The sequence below is a fragment of the Taurulus bubalis genome (genome assembly GCF_910589615.1).
Source record: "Taurulus bubalis genome assembly, chromosome: 12".
In the NCBI taxonomy this organism is placed as follows: Eukaryota; Metazoa; Chordata; class Actinopteri; order Perciformes; family Cottidae; genus Taurulus; species Taurulus bubalis.
Genome location: NC_136600.1, coordinates 666,056 through 684,184, shown reverse-complemented (window position 1 = coordinate 684,184; position 18,129 = coordinate 666,056). Strand labels below are relative to the sequence as shown.

The 18,129-nt window shown below is 44.8% G+C and overlaps 1 protein-coding gene across 1 annotated transcript in view; it reads right to left on the bottom strand.

Moving 5' to 3' along the window:
* The window catches only part of LOC306745180 (oxysterol-binding protein-related protein 10-like), a gene marked incomplete at its 5' end in the record, with an annotated part of 57,770 nt that overhangs the window by 15,673 nt on the left and 23,968 nt on the right, over positions 1 to 18,129 (bottom strand). Inside the window, 2 exons of the mRNA XM_079227932.1 lie at positions 12,491 to 12,854; positions 13,818 to 13,910. Coding sequence (XP_079084058.1) covers positions 12,491 to 12,854; positions 13,818 to 13,910 — 457 coding nt within the window. The remainder of the gene's footprint in view (positions 1 to 12,490; positions 12,855 to 13,817; positions 13,911 to 18,129) is intronic.

Sequence of the window (18,129 nt, the reverse complement as noted above, 5' to 3'; positions counted from 1 at the left end):
GACATCTCTCTCTCCGGGGGGGGGGGGGGGGGGGAGGGGCGCGGCGGAGGCACGGCCGGGATTACATTTCACCCAGATACAACAGATACGTTTTTGTGATTGGCTATTCGTGTCGCCCATCTCTTTTTATTGATTGGCTATTCGTGTCGCCCATCTCTTTTTTTTGATTGGCAGGGGATTCGGGGGAGACGTGCTTGATTCCTCCATGGTGAGGGCAGCGCGACCAGGTCATGTTTGTGCGCTGCGGCACATTAAATAGCCTAGAGTTTTTTTTCAGCGTGAGAAATACGATGTGTGGCGGGAGGGCGTGACTTAAGACCGAAATGCGTGACAGTCACGCTCAATGCGTGACACTTGAGAGCCCTGCTAACTAACGCTCGCTGTTAGTGAATGGCTGATCCACTGCTGGCCCAGTTAGAAAATCCACGGCCCGCCACTGGAATATACACTGTACACTTTTACAGCTTCCCTTTGTTTCTAAGCTGTGGCACCACAATCCACGTCTTTACAATGCAATTTGTGTGATCAGAACAAAGCTGTGTTGCCTGATCGAATAGTGATTGGATATATTTTGTGGTCAAAGGAGTGGCTGGATAAACACATTTCATGTCCTATAAATCCTTACTTACTTACCTTATCGGTTACTTTTGCTGCTTACTACTCCTCCCTGTGGTATTAGAAATCCTGTTTCAATTGAAGAATAACAGAGCTCAACTAATGTTGCTCAGAACATTTGGGGTTTTGATTCAGCTGTGCTCAAATCCCATTTGTCCTCCTTTTTTCCCTTTGGTGTCCTCTGGAGAGAAACTGCCTTGTGGGAAAAAGATGACGGAGACCTACATTTGATACATTTTCCAGATTGCGCCCACGTGCTTTCCCCTCCTCACCGAGATCCTGACTCAATGTGTGACTGCATCTCTGGCTGATCGGATCCCAAAATGTCCTGAAGCGTCGAGACCGTTAATGCGTCCTGGCACGATCGAGTGACAAAAGTCGCATTGAAGAGACAAGAGTGACCACGGCTTTTGATATTTCTTGTGCACAACAAGTTGTTGCCTTCTACTGGTAGTACAGATTCATCATCTGGGCCCCCCAAAATAAACTATGGCAAATTTGATGGAAGTACTTGGACCATAGGGTTGGTCGAGAGCACATTTCAACCTGATGGAGGCCTGACCAGAAAGATTGACACAAAAATCATCAGGAATCATCCTTTGGGAACTCTAGAGTTTACATTTCCAAACATAAAGGGTATTCATTTATTTTCAGTTGAATTACATCTATAAGTAACACAATGACAATATGTATGACTATTTTTCATGGGTTTTAAACACTTTCAGTGATAAAACATTGAAAAGTAAAAGTCCTATCAGAGTACTGAAATGGGTGTCGTGGTCTCATTTATGTAAGTTTAGGGGTCCTTGACATGAAGTAGTTTGGGAACCGCCAGGAGATTTCATTATTATTGGTCAAGTTATTACATTCATTAGCTGTATTACCTTTCTGATCAGGTTAAGTGATCTCACTCAGTCCTTCCCCTCCTACTCACAAAGCTGGCAACCACCTTGACTATAGTTTTAACAGAAACTGCTCTACATCTGACCTCACTGTAACTCCACTTCACGTCTCGGACCACTTCTTCCTCTCTTACTCTCTCCCACTCTTTGGAACTAACAACCCTCCCACATCAACAGACTCTGCACCTGTCCTCGCAACATTCGCACCCTCTCTTCCTCCTCTCTGGCCTCGTCTGTTCTGTCAGCCCTTCCTTCAACTGACTCTTTCACATTCATGCAGCCTAACTCTGCCACAGACACTCTCCTCTCTACTCTGTCTTCCTCTCTTGATTCTCTCTGTCCTCTTACGACACGAAAGGTCCGCAAGTCCTCTTCTCTCCGTGGCTGTCTGACTCGGTGCTCAGAGAGCCACGATGCGAGCATCGGAAAGGAAATGGCGAAAATCCAAACATGCCGACGACCTGCTCGCCTATCACTCCCTTCTCTCCTCTTTCTCTGCCTCTATCGCTGCAGCAAAAAGCCTGTTCTACCAATCCAGAATTTAATCCTCTTTTTCTAACCCCAAAAAACTCTTCTCTAAAACAAAAAAAGATAGATGACATACGCTCTTCATTTACTAATCCATCTTCTTCTATACCTACACCTCCATTAACTTCATCTTCTTTCCCTTTGCTTTCCTCTTTCACCCCCCTGTCTCCCAATCAAGTTCTTACCTTGGTAACCTCTGCCCACCCAACCGCTTGCCCCCTTGACCCCATCCCATCTCCCATTCTCCACAGTCCCTTGCTCCTGACCTTCTTCCCTCTCTCACCCATCTTATCTTGATTGCCAAGTCAAGGTGATTGCCAGCTTTGTGAGTAGGAGGGGAAGGACTGAGTGAGATCACTTAACCTGATCACCTTCAACAACTCACTGTTGGCACCGACCCCGGCTGCCAGGAAACTCGGTGTTACACTCGACAGTCAACTCTCCCTGACTGCCAACATCACCGCTACAACACGTTCCTGTAGGTTCATGCTGTACAGCATCAGGAGAATGTGTCCCCTTCTCACCCAGAAGGCGGCACAGGTTCTCGTACAGGCTCTGATCTTGACTACTGTAACTCCCTCATGGCAGGTCTACCTGCTAGTGCCATTCAACCTCTGCAGCTCATCCAGAATGCAGCAGCTCGACTGGTCTTTAACCTCCCGAAATTCCCCCACACCACTCCACTCCTCCGCGACCTTCACTGGTTACCGGTGGTCGCCCGCATCTGCTTCAAAACATTGGTACTTGCGTACCGTGCTGCGAACAGATCGGGTCCAATCTACATCCAGGACATGGTAAAACCGTACACCCCAGCTCGTTCGCTCTGCTTGGCTTCAGCCAATCGGCTTGTAGATCCGTCACTGCGAGCTTAACACTCAACAAAGTCACGATTGTTTGCTGTCCTGGCTTCTCAATGGTGGAATGAGCCATTGACATTAGGACAGCAGAAAGTCTTTACATTTTCCGTCGCAAGCTAAAAACACATCTTTTTCGACTACACCTCGAATAGGGAAGGTAGCACCGTAGTAGCACTTTAGTAGCACTTAGATGGAACTTACTGATAGCACTTTGTAGTTTAACTTTGTTGAAGAAATTGTACTTTCTTGATTCTTGTTGTTCTGAGTTTGTACTCATGGTGGAATTGCACTTATTGTAAGTCGCTTTGGATAAAAGCGTCAGCTAAATGAAATGTAAGTGCAAATTGTATTACTTTTTCCGGAGTGTCTACATTTTCAGGACGTTATAAAATGATGCCCTCCCATCCCTAGGTGTCACTGTTTCGATCCTCTGTTACAGGTGCTGATTGGCGGGTCGTCAGCCGAGACGAGCCACAACTGAGCCGGTGTGGCCTGGCCATAAAAAGGCTTTTGCAATTGGCTCACTCTCGCTGGGGGGAGGACGTCCGGTGTGTCGCTGACCCTGTCACCATTTGTCTTTTTGATTTGTACCTTTGTTTCCCTACTTCCACTTTAGTTAGTTTTGCTTGTGTTATTGTTAAATAAATAGCTCTTTGTTGGCAGCTGCTCGTCTGTCTCCCTGTTTTGTTGCAGCCTTGGAGCCAGGTTGTGACATGTGAGGGCTCGTCCGTTCTTTGATCCGGTGGGATGCTAAAGGTCAGCTGTGGTAGCAGTTCAGGTTGTAGCGTCACATGGTCGGCTGTACGCCTTGTGTTGACTGGGTTTTGCAATCGGTTGTTTGGGAGACATTTGAGTGGTAAGTTGAATGTTCTTTGTGTGGTGATAATGTGCCCTGTTTATACGGTGAGTTAACTGCTGTTTTCCTGTCCCTGTTAGGCTGAAGAGTGGATTCCCTTGGAGTTCGTTGTTGTTGTTTTTTGCTAGTGTGGTGCCAAAAATGGTTGGAGCAGTTGTCTCGGGGTCACATCCAAGGCTGCAGGTGGGTTGCCAGTACATGGTGGCTTTACCGAGCCTTCAGGCTTAAGTGCATAAATACCCACCATAAGTAACACCTGAAGACTAGGGGGAGTTTAGCTAGTCTCTGATTAGGCAGTTAGAGGGACGGGATGTCAGTGTTGTTTGGCTGTGTATGGGACGTTTGATCTGGGGCTGTCGAGTTAGCGGGAAACAAACAAACAACTAACTTTGGGTGTTCAGGCGAGTAAAAAAATAATTCTCCGGCTTGTCATGGTTAGTGTTGAGGACTTCTTGAGAGCTCCGTCGGAGGAGTTCTTGGATCGTTGTTCGCAAGAGCAGTTGGTAAAAATTGCTGAGCATTTCCGACTGGATGTGGGGGATAAGCGTTTGAAGGAGAACATGAAAGTCATCTTAAAAGAGTCTGTTTGAAAGGGGGGTGCTCCAGTCTAAACTGGATCCTGGTGGTGCTGTCGGACGAGGTTGGTGCATCTGCCTCTGGTGGAGCTGGAGTGAGTGATGTTGCAGAGTTGACTTTTGGGGAGCGCAAAGAGTTGCTGTTGTTGGAAAACTTGAACTAGAAGAGCGCAGGTTGGGTGTGAGGCATGGTCATGGGCCTTCACGGGATTTTGATGTTGCCGTTAATCTGAGGTTGGTTCCTCCATTTTGCAAACAAGACCCCGATACTTTTTTCTTGCTTTTTGAGCGGGGAGCAGAGAGTAGAGGCTGGTTAGATGCTGAGCGTACGTTGCTCTTACAATGTATTCTTACGGGAAAGGCGCAGCAAGTGTATTCTGCGCTCAATGTAGCTGATAGTAAAATGTACGTGTCTGTCAAAGCTGCAGTGTTAAGAGCCTATGAGTTTGTGCCTGAAGCATACCGCCAAAGGTTTAGGTCTTGGGAGAAGTCTGGGAGGCAGATGTATATGTAGTGGGCCAGGGAGTTAATAACTCACTCCAGTCACTAGTGTACTTCACTGGGGGTTCATTCATATGAATGCTCATGCTCTGTATGATTTGATAGTTCTGGACCAGTTTAAGGATAATGTTCCTCGTCACATCGCTACATATCTAAGTGAGCGTAAAGTCAAGGCAGAGGCTGCCATTTTAGCAGATGAGTATGTGCTGACTCACCGTGCGGACCGCGAGGGCAGGCCTCGGGACGATGCTCTGTACAGTGGGAACAGCGGCAATGTTCCACCCGTAGAGAAACGGTGGGAGGAAGGAGTTGGTTCTCGGCAGGGTAGACTTGGAAGGGCCGCACGTGGTCAGTTGCCGGTTGAGGCTAGTGACCAGTGTCTTTACTGTAAGGGCAGGGGACAGTGGAAGGCTGAATGCCCTGTTAGGACAAGTTACAAAAGTGAGTTCGGTGGTGGAATGTTAAACCTTCCGCACTGGCTGTTTCGGTCCGAGCGGTTAGTCATGTGGTTCCTCCGTGTGTGTTCCCTCCCTGTGAGCAGGTAGAACCTGGAGAGGATTGCAGCTGGGAAGAGTCTGGTTTCTCAGGTTTTGTGTCTGCTGGCCATGTGTACCGGTAAAGATACTGAGAGATACAGGGGCTTTTAGTTAATTCATTGTGAGTTCTGTGCTTCTGTTTTCTCAAGAAACTGACACCGGGGAGTACATTCTAATGCGGGGAATGGGTCTAAATATACTGCCTGTCCCGTTGCATGAGCTGGGGCTTGACTGTAGTTTGGTTCAGGGCGAGGTGGCCATGGGGGTACGTCCTGCATTGCCAATTAGAGGGGTAGATATCATTCTGGGAAAGGATCTGGCTGGTACCCGGGTATGGGCTGATGGCTCGCCACCTCCTGTAGTAACCTCTTTTCCCTCGGTTCCAAAGATACCTGATGAGAATGCGCAGTCGTTCCTTGGTGTTTTTACAGCTTACGCGGTTACCCGGGCTATGTGCCGTGGAGAGGCAGAAGCTGAGGTTGAGCAGACTATCACTGATGAGTTTGGCTTCCTCTGGGTATACACCCAACTCTCTTTTGTCCGTTTCCCGCAACGACTTGGCGTCTGAGCAGCAGGCTGATCCTGCGCTTAGGGAGCTGTTCGACCAAGTGGATGACGCACGGGGAGAACTTCGTGGGTAACCCGTTTTTTCAGGTTGTGGTTCCATCCAAATTCCAGGAAGAGGTGCTGAGGATGTCGCACGATCAATCTGGGCATTTGGGGGTCGAAAGACGTACTATTATGTTCTCAGGTATTTTTTTGGGCCTCGAATGAAGAGGGATGTGTCTTGTTATATTAAAACATGTCATACGTGTCAGATGACAGGGAAGTCTAACCAGACCATCAGGCCGGCTCCACTGGCTCCAATTCCCGCAGTTGCCCAGCCATTTAAGCACCTAGTCATTGATTGTGTTGGTCCCTTGCCACGTTCAAAGTCTGGAAGTAACTATTTGCTTACTGTGATGTGTCAAAGTACAAGGTACCCGGCTGCCTATCCATTGCGCACCATTACTGTTAGGTCTGTGATCATTTCCATCTTTGGAATTCCAAAGGTCGTACAAAGTGATCAGGATTCAAATTGTTCCTCCCATATGTTTGCTGAAGTCTTGAAGCAGCTCTGTGTGAAACATAATCAAGCTTGTGCATACCATCCTCAGAGCCAAGGGGCATTGGAAAGATTTCACCAAATTTTTAAGTCCCTGTTGCGGGGTTATTGCGTTGAGTTACAGCAAGACTGGGAGGGGCTTCCCTGGTTGCTGTTAGCTGCCAGAGAGGTTGTGCAGGAGAGCACTGGGTTTAGCCCAAACGAGCTTGTGTTTGGGCATACGGTGAAAAAAAAGCCACTTACTTCGCTGCATGATCCAGTTGCCCAACCGCAAGCCCCTCGAAATTTGACCGAAGAGCTGATATCCACCAGTTTAGTCCTGGCGATCAGGTTCTTGCTTTGTTGCCGTTTGTGGGTTCACCATTTCAGGCAAAGTTTCATGGTCTGTTCACAGTTTTGCGTCAGGTTTCTGAGCAGAACTATTTGTTGTCGACACCAGAGAAGGAAAACTCAAATGTGCCATGTAAACCTCTTGAAATCCTATTACACTTGTGGGTCAGAGCCCGCTGCATCGGGGGGAAGTGGGCAACAGCAGGCTTTCAGACCTGTGCTAATGACAGGTACTGTGGGATGTAACGGTAAAATTCACCCTACCCGGTGTTGAGTCTTTCTATGCTGAAATCATGAACATCGAGAAACCAGAACTTGTGAAATCATGTATTCCCTGCGCAGAGAAGAGGCAGCATTAAACAGATTATAACATGGGAGAAGGTCAATGTTGATATACCAACTACTGGATGCTTACAAACCTCAGACACATCCTCTGCATGCCATACAAATAGGACATTATGGTGGAGGAACTTCCTTTTAATGTTTCTACATCTGCTAGACCAGGGGTCAGCAACCTTTTCTATCCAAAGAGCCATTTTGCCCTTTTTTCCACCAAAAAAAAGTGTCTGGAGCTGCAAAAGCTATTTGATTTTAAAGCTTATGAAGTTGTATATATAGTTTTATTATATGTACAACAAACTATGGTTTGTTGTATTTATGAAATTACAGAACAAGAATAAAGACAATTGTTGACATTGTATTGCTATTTAACCTGTTTATAACTATCAAACTCTTATGAAGAGGAGAAAAAAAAGTAATGTGTTGACTACATTAAGATCCATTAAAAACACAACTAAGCTGACCATGAGTCCTATTTATATATGTGGCTCATGTGGTAGAGTGTTCATCCTGTAACAACAAGGTAGCAGGTTCAATACCTGTCATCCTCATGTGAGGTTTACATTTTAAACGCATATCTTTTGCTACGTTTACACTGAGCCTCCACACTACGGACTTTTAGAGCTCCGCAAATGGAGGAGGACGGATCCGTTTTTACGAGCGGACGCCTCAGTGTCTCATGAGCTGACACAGAACCAGCAGCAGGAGTGGAGTTTGGAGACTTGATCCACTTCCTGAAAATATATCTACTTTACTCAGTTTGCTGCAGCAGTTGATAAATCGCTCTTCTGCAGCTTGATACTTTTCATCAGATGCTGTGTGCTTGTTCTGGAAGAGTCTTTCAACATGAAATGTTTTGTTGTTTGCTAACTCCTCACCACATATCAAGCATACAGGTCAGCAGCATCGTTGGCAGTGAAAACTAATTAATACGTTCACGCAGAATTAAACTACCTTTCTCTGTTGATAGTTTAGCGAGGGCTAAACCAAACTGCACAAGCTCAAATTGGATCGGTTTCAAATCCCAGTGTAAGTTATTGGAGGATCCCCCTCAGTTGGCCTCTTCTAATTGGCAATGGCAATCCTTGATACGACTATGGTCCGCAGTGACACTATGGAGAATACTAAATCATGCGTTACTCACACCTTTGGCTATGAAAAAGGAAAATTAGACCTGATATTAAAATGCACAGATTCGGATGATGCAGAACCGATTATGTCCTGCTCTATTATACACGTAGAAGGATACGACAGGGGAGACACAGAAAAGACAGCCCCCAATAAAATGACACATCGGACCATAAAACAGTAACCCCACCTACTTAGACTGAAGAGGGTGGGCCTTTTTAATGTATATAATCAATGAGAAAGTGGGACAAATTACACCAACACCCAGTGCCAAGTTAACCAGATGGAAGGACTTCAAGTAGAAAAAGATTTGCACCATTTACAGATGGAATTGATTGATCTTCAGAGCCCTGTGACAACGGTAGGATCAACCCTTTTTATGTCTGGAGTGAATATTACCTTTTATAATGAAATAAGGAACCATGTCTTTGAACATTTTAGTTAACATAAAATATCTGTTTAAACATCTTTAAACTGAACCTGGGAAGATGTAATATTTCAAATAGGATAATGTATGTTTACTGTACTGAGAAATGATCCTTCAAAACAGGAAAGCAACAACTCTGTTGTTATAATATCAATTGTGGTCTCCAGCTTTAGAGTCTGGAAGAAACTTCTGCTATCAGGAGGGGGGTGCCTGGCAATTCTGTGCAGGAGGAGAAATGAGAGAAGAGGTGTTTATTCACCAGCTCTGAACTTAACCATTTCACTTAGTTACTTGTGATTTTTAAACTGTTTGATTGAATTTAATTTTTTGTATGTAAGATAAACTTTGAATACAACTCGGCCATATCATTTGTAAGGGACTGAAACCAAACCAAGGATTCTGGTTCTTTAAAAAAAATTAAACCCACTTTTCCTGTCCATCCACTGTGAGGTACAGAAGTGACGACTGAATCTATCAAAGAGACTTAAGGTAAGTATCTTTGGGTGAAGACTTTTGCAGTGTTTGTCATAATGATGAGATGGTGTCAAAATAGGTAGAGAGAAGGTATAGACAATATACGTACTCGCTTGATAAGAGTTGAGAGGAATTACAGCCTACCGCAGGGGACATAGAGCGCAAACTGTAAAACACCCTCGACAAAACCTATAACTTATTTTGAAAATAACACAAAAACCTAACGATTTAGCACGGGGTGAGATAAAAGACCGAAGGCTTTATACCAATATCGGATGAGGATTATCATTTCCTCCGGGATCACTAGGATAATAGCCGACAGAGTGCCACCGAGTTAGGTGCGAGGTCTTGCCTTTCCTAACCAGCCCCCCCTCCCCTCCTCTTCCCCTGGCAAGACCACCGTTCACGCTACATGGAGCCCAAACGTGTGGCTCGAGTAACATTACGAACCTCGAGTAAACTAAAAGGACTACAAAACACGATTTAGAAAAGTCTCGTTAAATGGTAAGGAGTAGAAGCTTACAAAACCGATCCATCTATAAATGAGTACTGGACACGGGGTGACACCTGACCAGTTTTAGGATTAATGGTAGAAGTGAGGGGAACTATGACGAGCTAGCTGTTCTATACTGTAGGCACCGTTATACAAATCAGTAAAATTCAACATAAAACAAGGAGAAGGAAGTGGAGGACGTCCTGTTATCTGAGGAACCATTGCCGCGAGGGTTAAACATTAGCAGGGATTATAAAGAACGACCCTTGCTTGGGCACCTGTCAAAGGAGCGTTTCACGGAGTTGACTGCTCTGATTAACAACTATTTGTCTTTGTTTAGTGACGGGCCAACTCAAACACATTTGATAGAGCATGACATTGACGGTGGGGCGCAGCCAATCCACCAGCGTTTTTACCGGGTGTCAGAACAGAAACGCGGTGTAATGGAAAAGGAAATACAGTATATGCTTGACAATAATATTGCGGAACTTTCTTCTTCCAGCTGGGCGTCTCCCTGTTTACTTGTGGATAAAGCGGATAAAAGTCCTCGGTTTTGTACAGACTACCGTAAGGTAAATGGGGTAACTAAATCCAATGCTTATCCATTGCCGCGCATGGAGGATTGTGTGGGTCAGGTGGGCTCGGCTCACTTTGTCAGTAAATTTGATTTACTCAAAGGATATTAGCAAGTGCCTCTGTCCAAACAAGCTCGGGAAGTGTCTGCTTTTATAACTCCTTTTGGGCTGTTCTCTTATTCAGTGATGAGCTTTGGGCTGCGGAACGCACCGGCGACCTTTCAGCGTCTAATGAATATGGTTGTGTCCGTATTGGACGGCTGTGTCTTCCGCATCAGGAGGCTGTTTGATTGGCTGCAAGATGCAAACCTGACTACCAACTTGGCTAAGTGCGAGTTTGCGAAGGCTACCGTCACCTATCTTGGGAAGGTTGTGGGCAGGTGCGGCCGGTACAGGCGAAGGTGGCAGCAATTGAGCAGTATCCCGTGCCCACCACCAAGAAAGAGCTAATGCGATTCCAGGGGTTGGTGGGTTACTACCGCAGTTTCTGTCGAAATGTCTCCACTGTAGTAGCTTCCCTGACAGATCTCTTGAAAGCTAGAGCAAAGTACATCTGGTCGGATTCATGTCAGCAAGCTTTTGAAAATGTTAAGGCTGTACTGTGTTCACCTCCCGTCCTAATGGCGCCTTGCATGGACCGTCCATTTGAGTTGCAGGTGGATGCGAGTGATGTAGGTATAGGGGCTGTGCTGTTCCAGTATGATGAAACTTTCGTCAGCACCACAGTACTGAAACTGCTCTTGTTAAGGTTTTTAACGACATCCACTTAAACACAGACAGTGGCAGAACCTCAGTCTTAGTATTACTGGATCTCAGTGCTGCATTCGACACGGTTGATCATGACATACTACTAGACAGACTGAAAGTCTGGGTAGGACTCTCTGGCACAGCACTTAACTGGTTTGAATCCTACTTGAAGGACCGACAATACTTTGTCGGTAGCTAATTACACATCAGAGCTGACTAGGATGACATGTGGTGTTCCCCAAGGTTCAATACTGGGGCCTCTTCTGTTCAACATCTACATGCTTCCACTGGCTCAGATTATGAAAAACAACAAAGTGTGTTATCATAATTATGCAGATGACACACAACTCTACATAACTATATCACCAGGGGACTATAGTCCCATACAAGGGCTGGCTAAATGAATTGAAGAAATCCATAACTGGATGTGCCAGAATTTTCTTCAATTAAATCAAGATAAAACAGAAGTAATTGTTTTTGGTCCCAAGGACGAACGATTGAAAGTCAGCGCTCAGCTTCAATCACTGATGTTAAAAACCTCAAACCAAGGTAGAAATCTAGGTGTAGTTATGGATTCAGACCTCAACCTGAACAGCCATATCAAGACAATTACAAAATCAGCCTACTACCACCTGAAGAATATATCAAGGGTTAGAGGACTTATGTCTCAACAGGATCTGGAGAAACTTGTCCATGCATTTATCTTCAGTAGACTTGACTACTGTAACGGTGTGTTCACAGGCCTCTGTAAAAAGTCAATCAGAAAGCTGCAGCTGATTCAGAACGCTGAAGCTCGAGTCCTCACTAAGACCAGGAAAGTGGATCACATCACTCCAGTTCTGAGGTCTTTGCACTAGCTCCCTGTCAAACAAAGAATTGACTTTAAAATCCTGCTGCTGGTTTATAAAGCACTGAATGGTTTAGGGCCTAAGTATGTTTGTGATCTGCTGCTACCTTATGAACCATCCCGGCCACTCAGGTCGTCTGGGACGAGTCTACTTTCTGTTCCTAGAGTCAGAACTAAACATGGAGAAGCAGCGTTCAGCTTTTCTGCTCCACATATGTGGAACAAGGTCCCTGAAAGCTGCAGGTCTGCTGAGACCATCAGCTCCTTTAAGTCCACATTGAAAACTGTTCTGTTTGCTGCTGCCTTTAATTGAACCAGATTCAATTACTGCATCTCACTACTGCATTTTATTTCTTAAACTGCACTGCAACTTTTATTTTTTATTTAGCTTTTTCAACTTTTATTTTTTATTTTGCTTTTTGACTGTTTTTATGTTTTCTGCTTTTAATGGTTTTATGTGAAGCACTTTGAATCGCCTTGCTGTTGAAATGTGCTATACAAATAAACTTGCTTTTCCTTGCCAACAAACATTGACTAATGGGCAATGGGCAGAGAGGCCGTTCCATCCCCATGAAGTACTGCAGCCTGCTTACAATAGACCAATGGACAAGAGGGAATCAGTCAAATTTTTCTGTAATTCAATCACTCAACTCACCTGCATGTTCACAGCCCTGATCCTGGCTTTGGATGTGATTGGTGCCACTTTCTCGCCTTCCGCTGTTGCCGGTGTCTTTGGGACTCTGGCTCTCATAAAAGCTGTGAGTTGGGCTTTGACTGCTGGACTTAAGGCCACCGGGCTCCACCTGGCTTACACTGGAGCTGCAGCGCTGACTCCACGACTTGACTCTTTCTGCGGGAGCCGCCTGATTCAAACCAGCTGAACTGGGGATGAGGCGGGGACTAGGGGCGTGGTTCTGGTTCTGGTTGAGGGCCTGGACAACATTGTGCTGCAGCATACTGAGGCACTCCCCCAGGCAGCTCAAAGTGGCTGCAGAGGTGGCTTTAAAAAGGAGTAGATCCTTTATCAATGGGATGGGGAAAGAGAGAAAGAAAAGAAGGTGAGTAAGAGGAGCAGGAAACGCTTCAAGTGTGACCAGAAGTTACCTTTGAGCTTCAGCTTATGGTAAAAAGCTAAGTGGTGTGAACCCAGGTGGTGCATATGAGAACACCACAGCTTCTGGCTCGGCTAAGTGTACCATTGAACTCAACTGGCAGTATTGGAAACTCCTAGTGACTCCTAAACTATTCGTCCACCCAAACGTTTCAAGACTTCACAAAAAAAATAGTGAGCAGGCAAATTAATGTACTTGAAATAGTGTTTATACTGATCCCCAAAAGCATTCATGCAGCAGAGAGCATGAATTAGTGCTCCAGCTTGAAAATTATTATTTGGAAATTGCTAATTTTGTCATAAGCCAGGTCATGGTTCTTCAGCAAAGAGGAACCATGAAAGCACAACTATCATATGGGTGTTTGTTTTTAATGTTTAATTTTAGGGTCACCATAGGTATGAAAAAGTACCTCATATAACCCAACTTCAAAACACCCAAATTATCCCTTTAAGCCATCGGTTATAGTGGTTCTAATATTATTGTAGGTTCTACAGAGAACCCTTATTTGGTCAAATGGTTCCACCCATAGACCTCTCTGGAGGTTCTATCCAGAACCTTTCCCCTTGTAAAGGTGCTAACAAGAACCCACTTTGTGGGGTGTACCCAGACCCTTTAATATTCATCTTGAACCCAACCCAGGGTTCCTCATGAGGCTGCTCCTGGATGAAAGTCCTGGGCATTGGGGATGTGACCCCCATCCCCAATGCGGACTTTGTGAATTGTCAAATACAAATGCAATCCAGGAGAGAAATAATTCAAACTTAATTGACAACACAGTTTCGTTGTATTGTGAGGTCATTTTTAAGAGGCCATGGTAGGTATGCTTGTCATTGCTTACTTATCTGGCTCACACAATACAGGGCATGTTACCTCATCCAGAGAAGATAGGGGTCCACCTCGGGGGGGTAAGGACTCTATCGAGTTAACCAGGCTCTTCTGCTGACCTTCAGCCTGGATCATCAACTACACACACAGAAAGAAATGATTAATAATGTGGGAAACTGTAGCATTCACATTCACTCTTTGTCCGACAGGGAAACATTGACTTGTAAACTCTACTGCCTCACAGCAGTGACACAGACACATCCATACATTCTCTCACTGCTGCCATGTCAAACTTTTGCCACCTGCCACAAGATACGGAGCGAATACTGTGATTGACACCGCATCATTATGACGAGACCTTCAGTAAACAGAATCAGACGACCCTCCTCCCATGCCCTAGATGTCACTGTTTCGATCCTCTGTTACAGGTGCTGATTGGCGGGTCGTTAGCCGAGACGAGCCACAGCTGAGCCGGTGTGGCCTGGCCATAAAAAGGCTTTTGCATTTGGCTCACTCTCGCTGGGGGGGAGGAAATCCGGTGTGTCTCTGCAGTTGTCGTTCCCGTTTCAAGGAGTTTCACACTCCCAGTCCTGGTTGTCAAGAGGTGGAGATTAACATATGTGGGCAGGGAGAGTGAACACCGTGAAAAAGAAGACAGTGTGAGAATGTTTGACTTCTTCTGGATAATGAAGGAGAATAAAGAAAGAGCGGCAAAGAGGAAAGAGACTTGGGATGATGAGCTTTTCTCTCTGACCCCAGGAGGTAATTAGTACTGACACTGCACTACAGAGTAGAGCCACTGGGACATTTTAGCTTGTTTAATGAGTGTGAGATGAGCTGTGATGAATGTCTCTTGCATACGCACTCATGCTTGCGAGTCCAACAGTGACGACAGCTATTTCCTCTATCCCTTTCCGAGAAACTACACGGATTATTACCACTGATCTCCAGTCTTTGGGGCTCAATCAGTGGAGCAGCAAAGAAATCCTCTGCAGTTTCAACTTTGAGTTAAGATCAATTCTGAAACCAATAACCCAACTGTACTGACAATGTGGACACCATAATGTAGTCACATCATCTTTTGGTTTGTGGACTACCGTTTTGATGTTAGGTTTCGATGGTTCCGTAAGATTTGGTAAAACTTGCAAAATGCTTAACCTTCACCATCTTGTTAAAGTTTTGCAAATTGTCGGGTACCATCTATACAAGACCATCTTTTGAAGCATGGAGTTTGGCATTTTGGTCGTCGCGGGAATCATATACGTGTCACAGTATTGGGTTATTTCTAGTTTCCTGTTTTATTTTGAAGTCCTTGTCTCTCTGTTTCCCTGCCTCTTTGATTGTCTGCACCTTCCCCATGTATTTAAACCCTCTTTGTCTCCTGCCCCAGTTTCCATTTGTCTTTCAAGCACCAAAACGTTTCGTCCACATTAGTAAAGGTATGTTTTCATAAGAGATATGAAGATTTTTTTTAAATGGAACTTCAATTTTTCAACTTAAGGGCCATATTATCTTTTTACACTTGAGCCTTATGACAAGTGTGCCTCACTACATAGAGCTGAGATTGTTCTGCAATTTTAGATGGAACAAATGGGTATATATCTCATATGCAAGTGCCTTTAAATGTGAATTTAAGAAATTATGTAAAATTGACAAAAAGGCCTAAGACCCTGAAGAGACAGGTGCTAAAACAGAGCGTTTCATACAGAGCTACAGCTACATTCAGACAGACGGTATGAGAAAAATGATGTGTTTGTTGAACATTAAAGCATGTAAACATGTTCTAATAAGCACCCAAAATATAAAGATGGACCTGAAAATGAGCATGATTTGTCCCCTTAAACCCAAATAGACAGTATGAAGAAAACAGATGGATACCAAAGGATCTATAGAAGGAACAAAAAAGAGGCATAAAAGGGACAATACGTATATCATTTCTGCACCCATGTGGCTGAGAGGATCCGTGGGGCAGAAGTTACGTCTCACCATCTTGGACAATATCCAGCCCATTAGAATGGCAGCGTTGGATCGTCAGTCTGTCAGTTCATCCAACACTTTGGTCCAGGGTAGGATATCCAAACAACAACTGTACAGATTCTCAAGTAATTTGGTATGAATATAATGTTCATCCATGATCCCCAAAGGAGGAATACAACTGATTGGCTATCCACTTGAACTACAATCGGCACAATGGAATGGAAAAATTGCAATGGAGCACAAGAAATCAATGCTCCCAATAAGAACCTTTTGCATCTTAGACACTCCATAAGATTTCTGCTAGCACACCAATAACTTTGCCCCCAAGTCATTTTATAATCTGACATGCAAATTGGCATAAAGATTGCTGAGCACATTCAAGGCTTCCCCCTCGAGACCACACTCAGAACAAACTCTACAGCATGGGCAAGGCTCTTGGAATAGCAAAATATTATAATACTTTAAAGTGTGGCTTCTTCCAACCAACTCTTTAAAATTGTGCAACCATCCATTCATCCATCCATTATCAGCCGCTTATCCGGGGTCGGGTCGCGGTGGCAGCAGGTTCAGCAGGCCGACCCAGGCTTCCCTCTCACCCGCAACACTTTCCAGCTCATTCTGGGGGATCCCGAGGCGTTCCAAGGCAACACAGCTAAAAACACGCTATGAGCGCTGTGAGAGAGAAGCAAAGCCGAAAGCCAAACCATGAGCTGAAACTCACTATGAAGCCCTGTAAAGCCAAGGGGAGCTGCCAAATCAGCTGCCAATTCTCTTTGTCTTTAAAAATAATAATATTTATAATAGCCTAGTCCCTCCAGTGATAAGCGCCAACATCTCCTCTGTGTAGAGGAGTCCATCCTTGTATGCCTTTAAGAATAGTATTGTTGTCCACACACCTAAACAAAAAATGGGTTGGGCAGTTCTGTATTAATGTATGCTGGCCGAGATGCAGCTATCAGAGATCTTTGTACTTATTTCCATGCTCTGTCTATCACTCACTCCGACACTCTCATACAGACAAACACCCAGCGCTCAGATCGTGCCTCACGCACACGTGGCGCTCTCAGGGGAGGGTGAGTCATTGGCGCTTGCCGATGAAATGGTGAGAGAAGAGCTATTAGAAGACACAACGCTATCACAGTTCAAATCTTGTATGCACACACACACACACGATACAATAAACTCATACTCTTGCTTTGATTATTCTTTGGCTCCATTAGTCATCTCTCTTTAGTGCAGATACGTAGAACGGGGTTTAGAGGGACCTCATCAGTTCACTTGGTGTGTGAACAGTGATGCTGGACTAAACGCAAAATAACCATTCCTTATCAGACGTAATGTCTCTTCTGTGGGCTACTGGTAATGGTCACAGATAAAAGGGGTTCATCTTGAAAGCAAAAACAGGAGTATACACAAAGTACCACGTTGTGGTACCTCACCAGCAGACGAGATGTTTGCTGGTGGTCTGTGGTCTATGGATTTTCTATGAGACTGCGAGACTCAATTTACAGTCTTCTTCCCAGTATATGTATTTGTAGGACCCTGGTGTTTTAGAACGTGCACCTTCTGTACCATTCAACATGGTGCTGCATTGACCAAGCACACATTCCTGATAGATTATAGTGTGACATGAACAAATAATCCTGCTGTTAACTCAGGATCGTCGCGACAAAAGATAAAATAGTTGCCAATATGATAACCTTCTGGAATTGTAAAATCACCTCTGAGCATCACAAAAGTTGCAGTTTCTGGCATCTGATAAGCCTTTTAATGCATCAATCTGTTCTTCAAAGACCCCCCTTTACACCCTGCATTAAAATGCATATTGTATCCAGATTGTAAGATATTATTTAACCTGATTACATTAACGGGTATTTAATATTATGGGCTGAGCTAAGCCTCTGGAGGCTGCTGTTTAGGAGAGGAGGGCCTGAAAACACCCCTTTGAGGTACATCAAGACAGGTGAAGTCCCGCCCCTTTTGGTGGACCACTGTTGGACCTTATTTTGGGGAAAATATATATACGGTAGTCAACGGTGAGAGACAGATGATTTTTTTTTATCCCGTTTGAATTGTGCCATGAATTTCACAAATTATGTTTTTCAATTTAAAAGGTAATTTTGCACATCGAGAATGTTATAAGAAGGTGACAAGCATCATAAGTGAAATTCATGGCATGATTCCAGTGGGATCAACAGAAATATATATATATTTTGTTAATGCAGAGGTATTCTCTTTTCATTTCTGAGCAGTGGCCTGAGCCAGAGGGTTAGGAGGGGGAAAGCTTGTAGCGGGCAATGTAAGCATGGCCGAGCGCAGACAGCTGCGAAGACTCAGCTCTCAGCCACGTAGGCAGGTAGGTGGCTCTGGTGGACCTGGA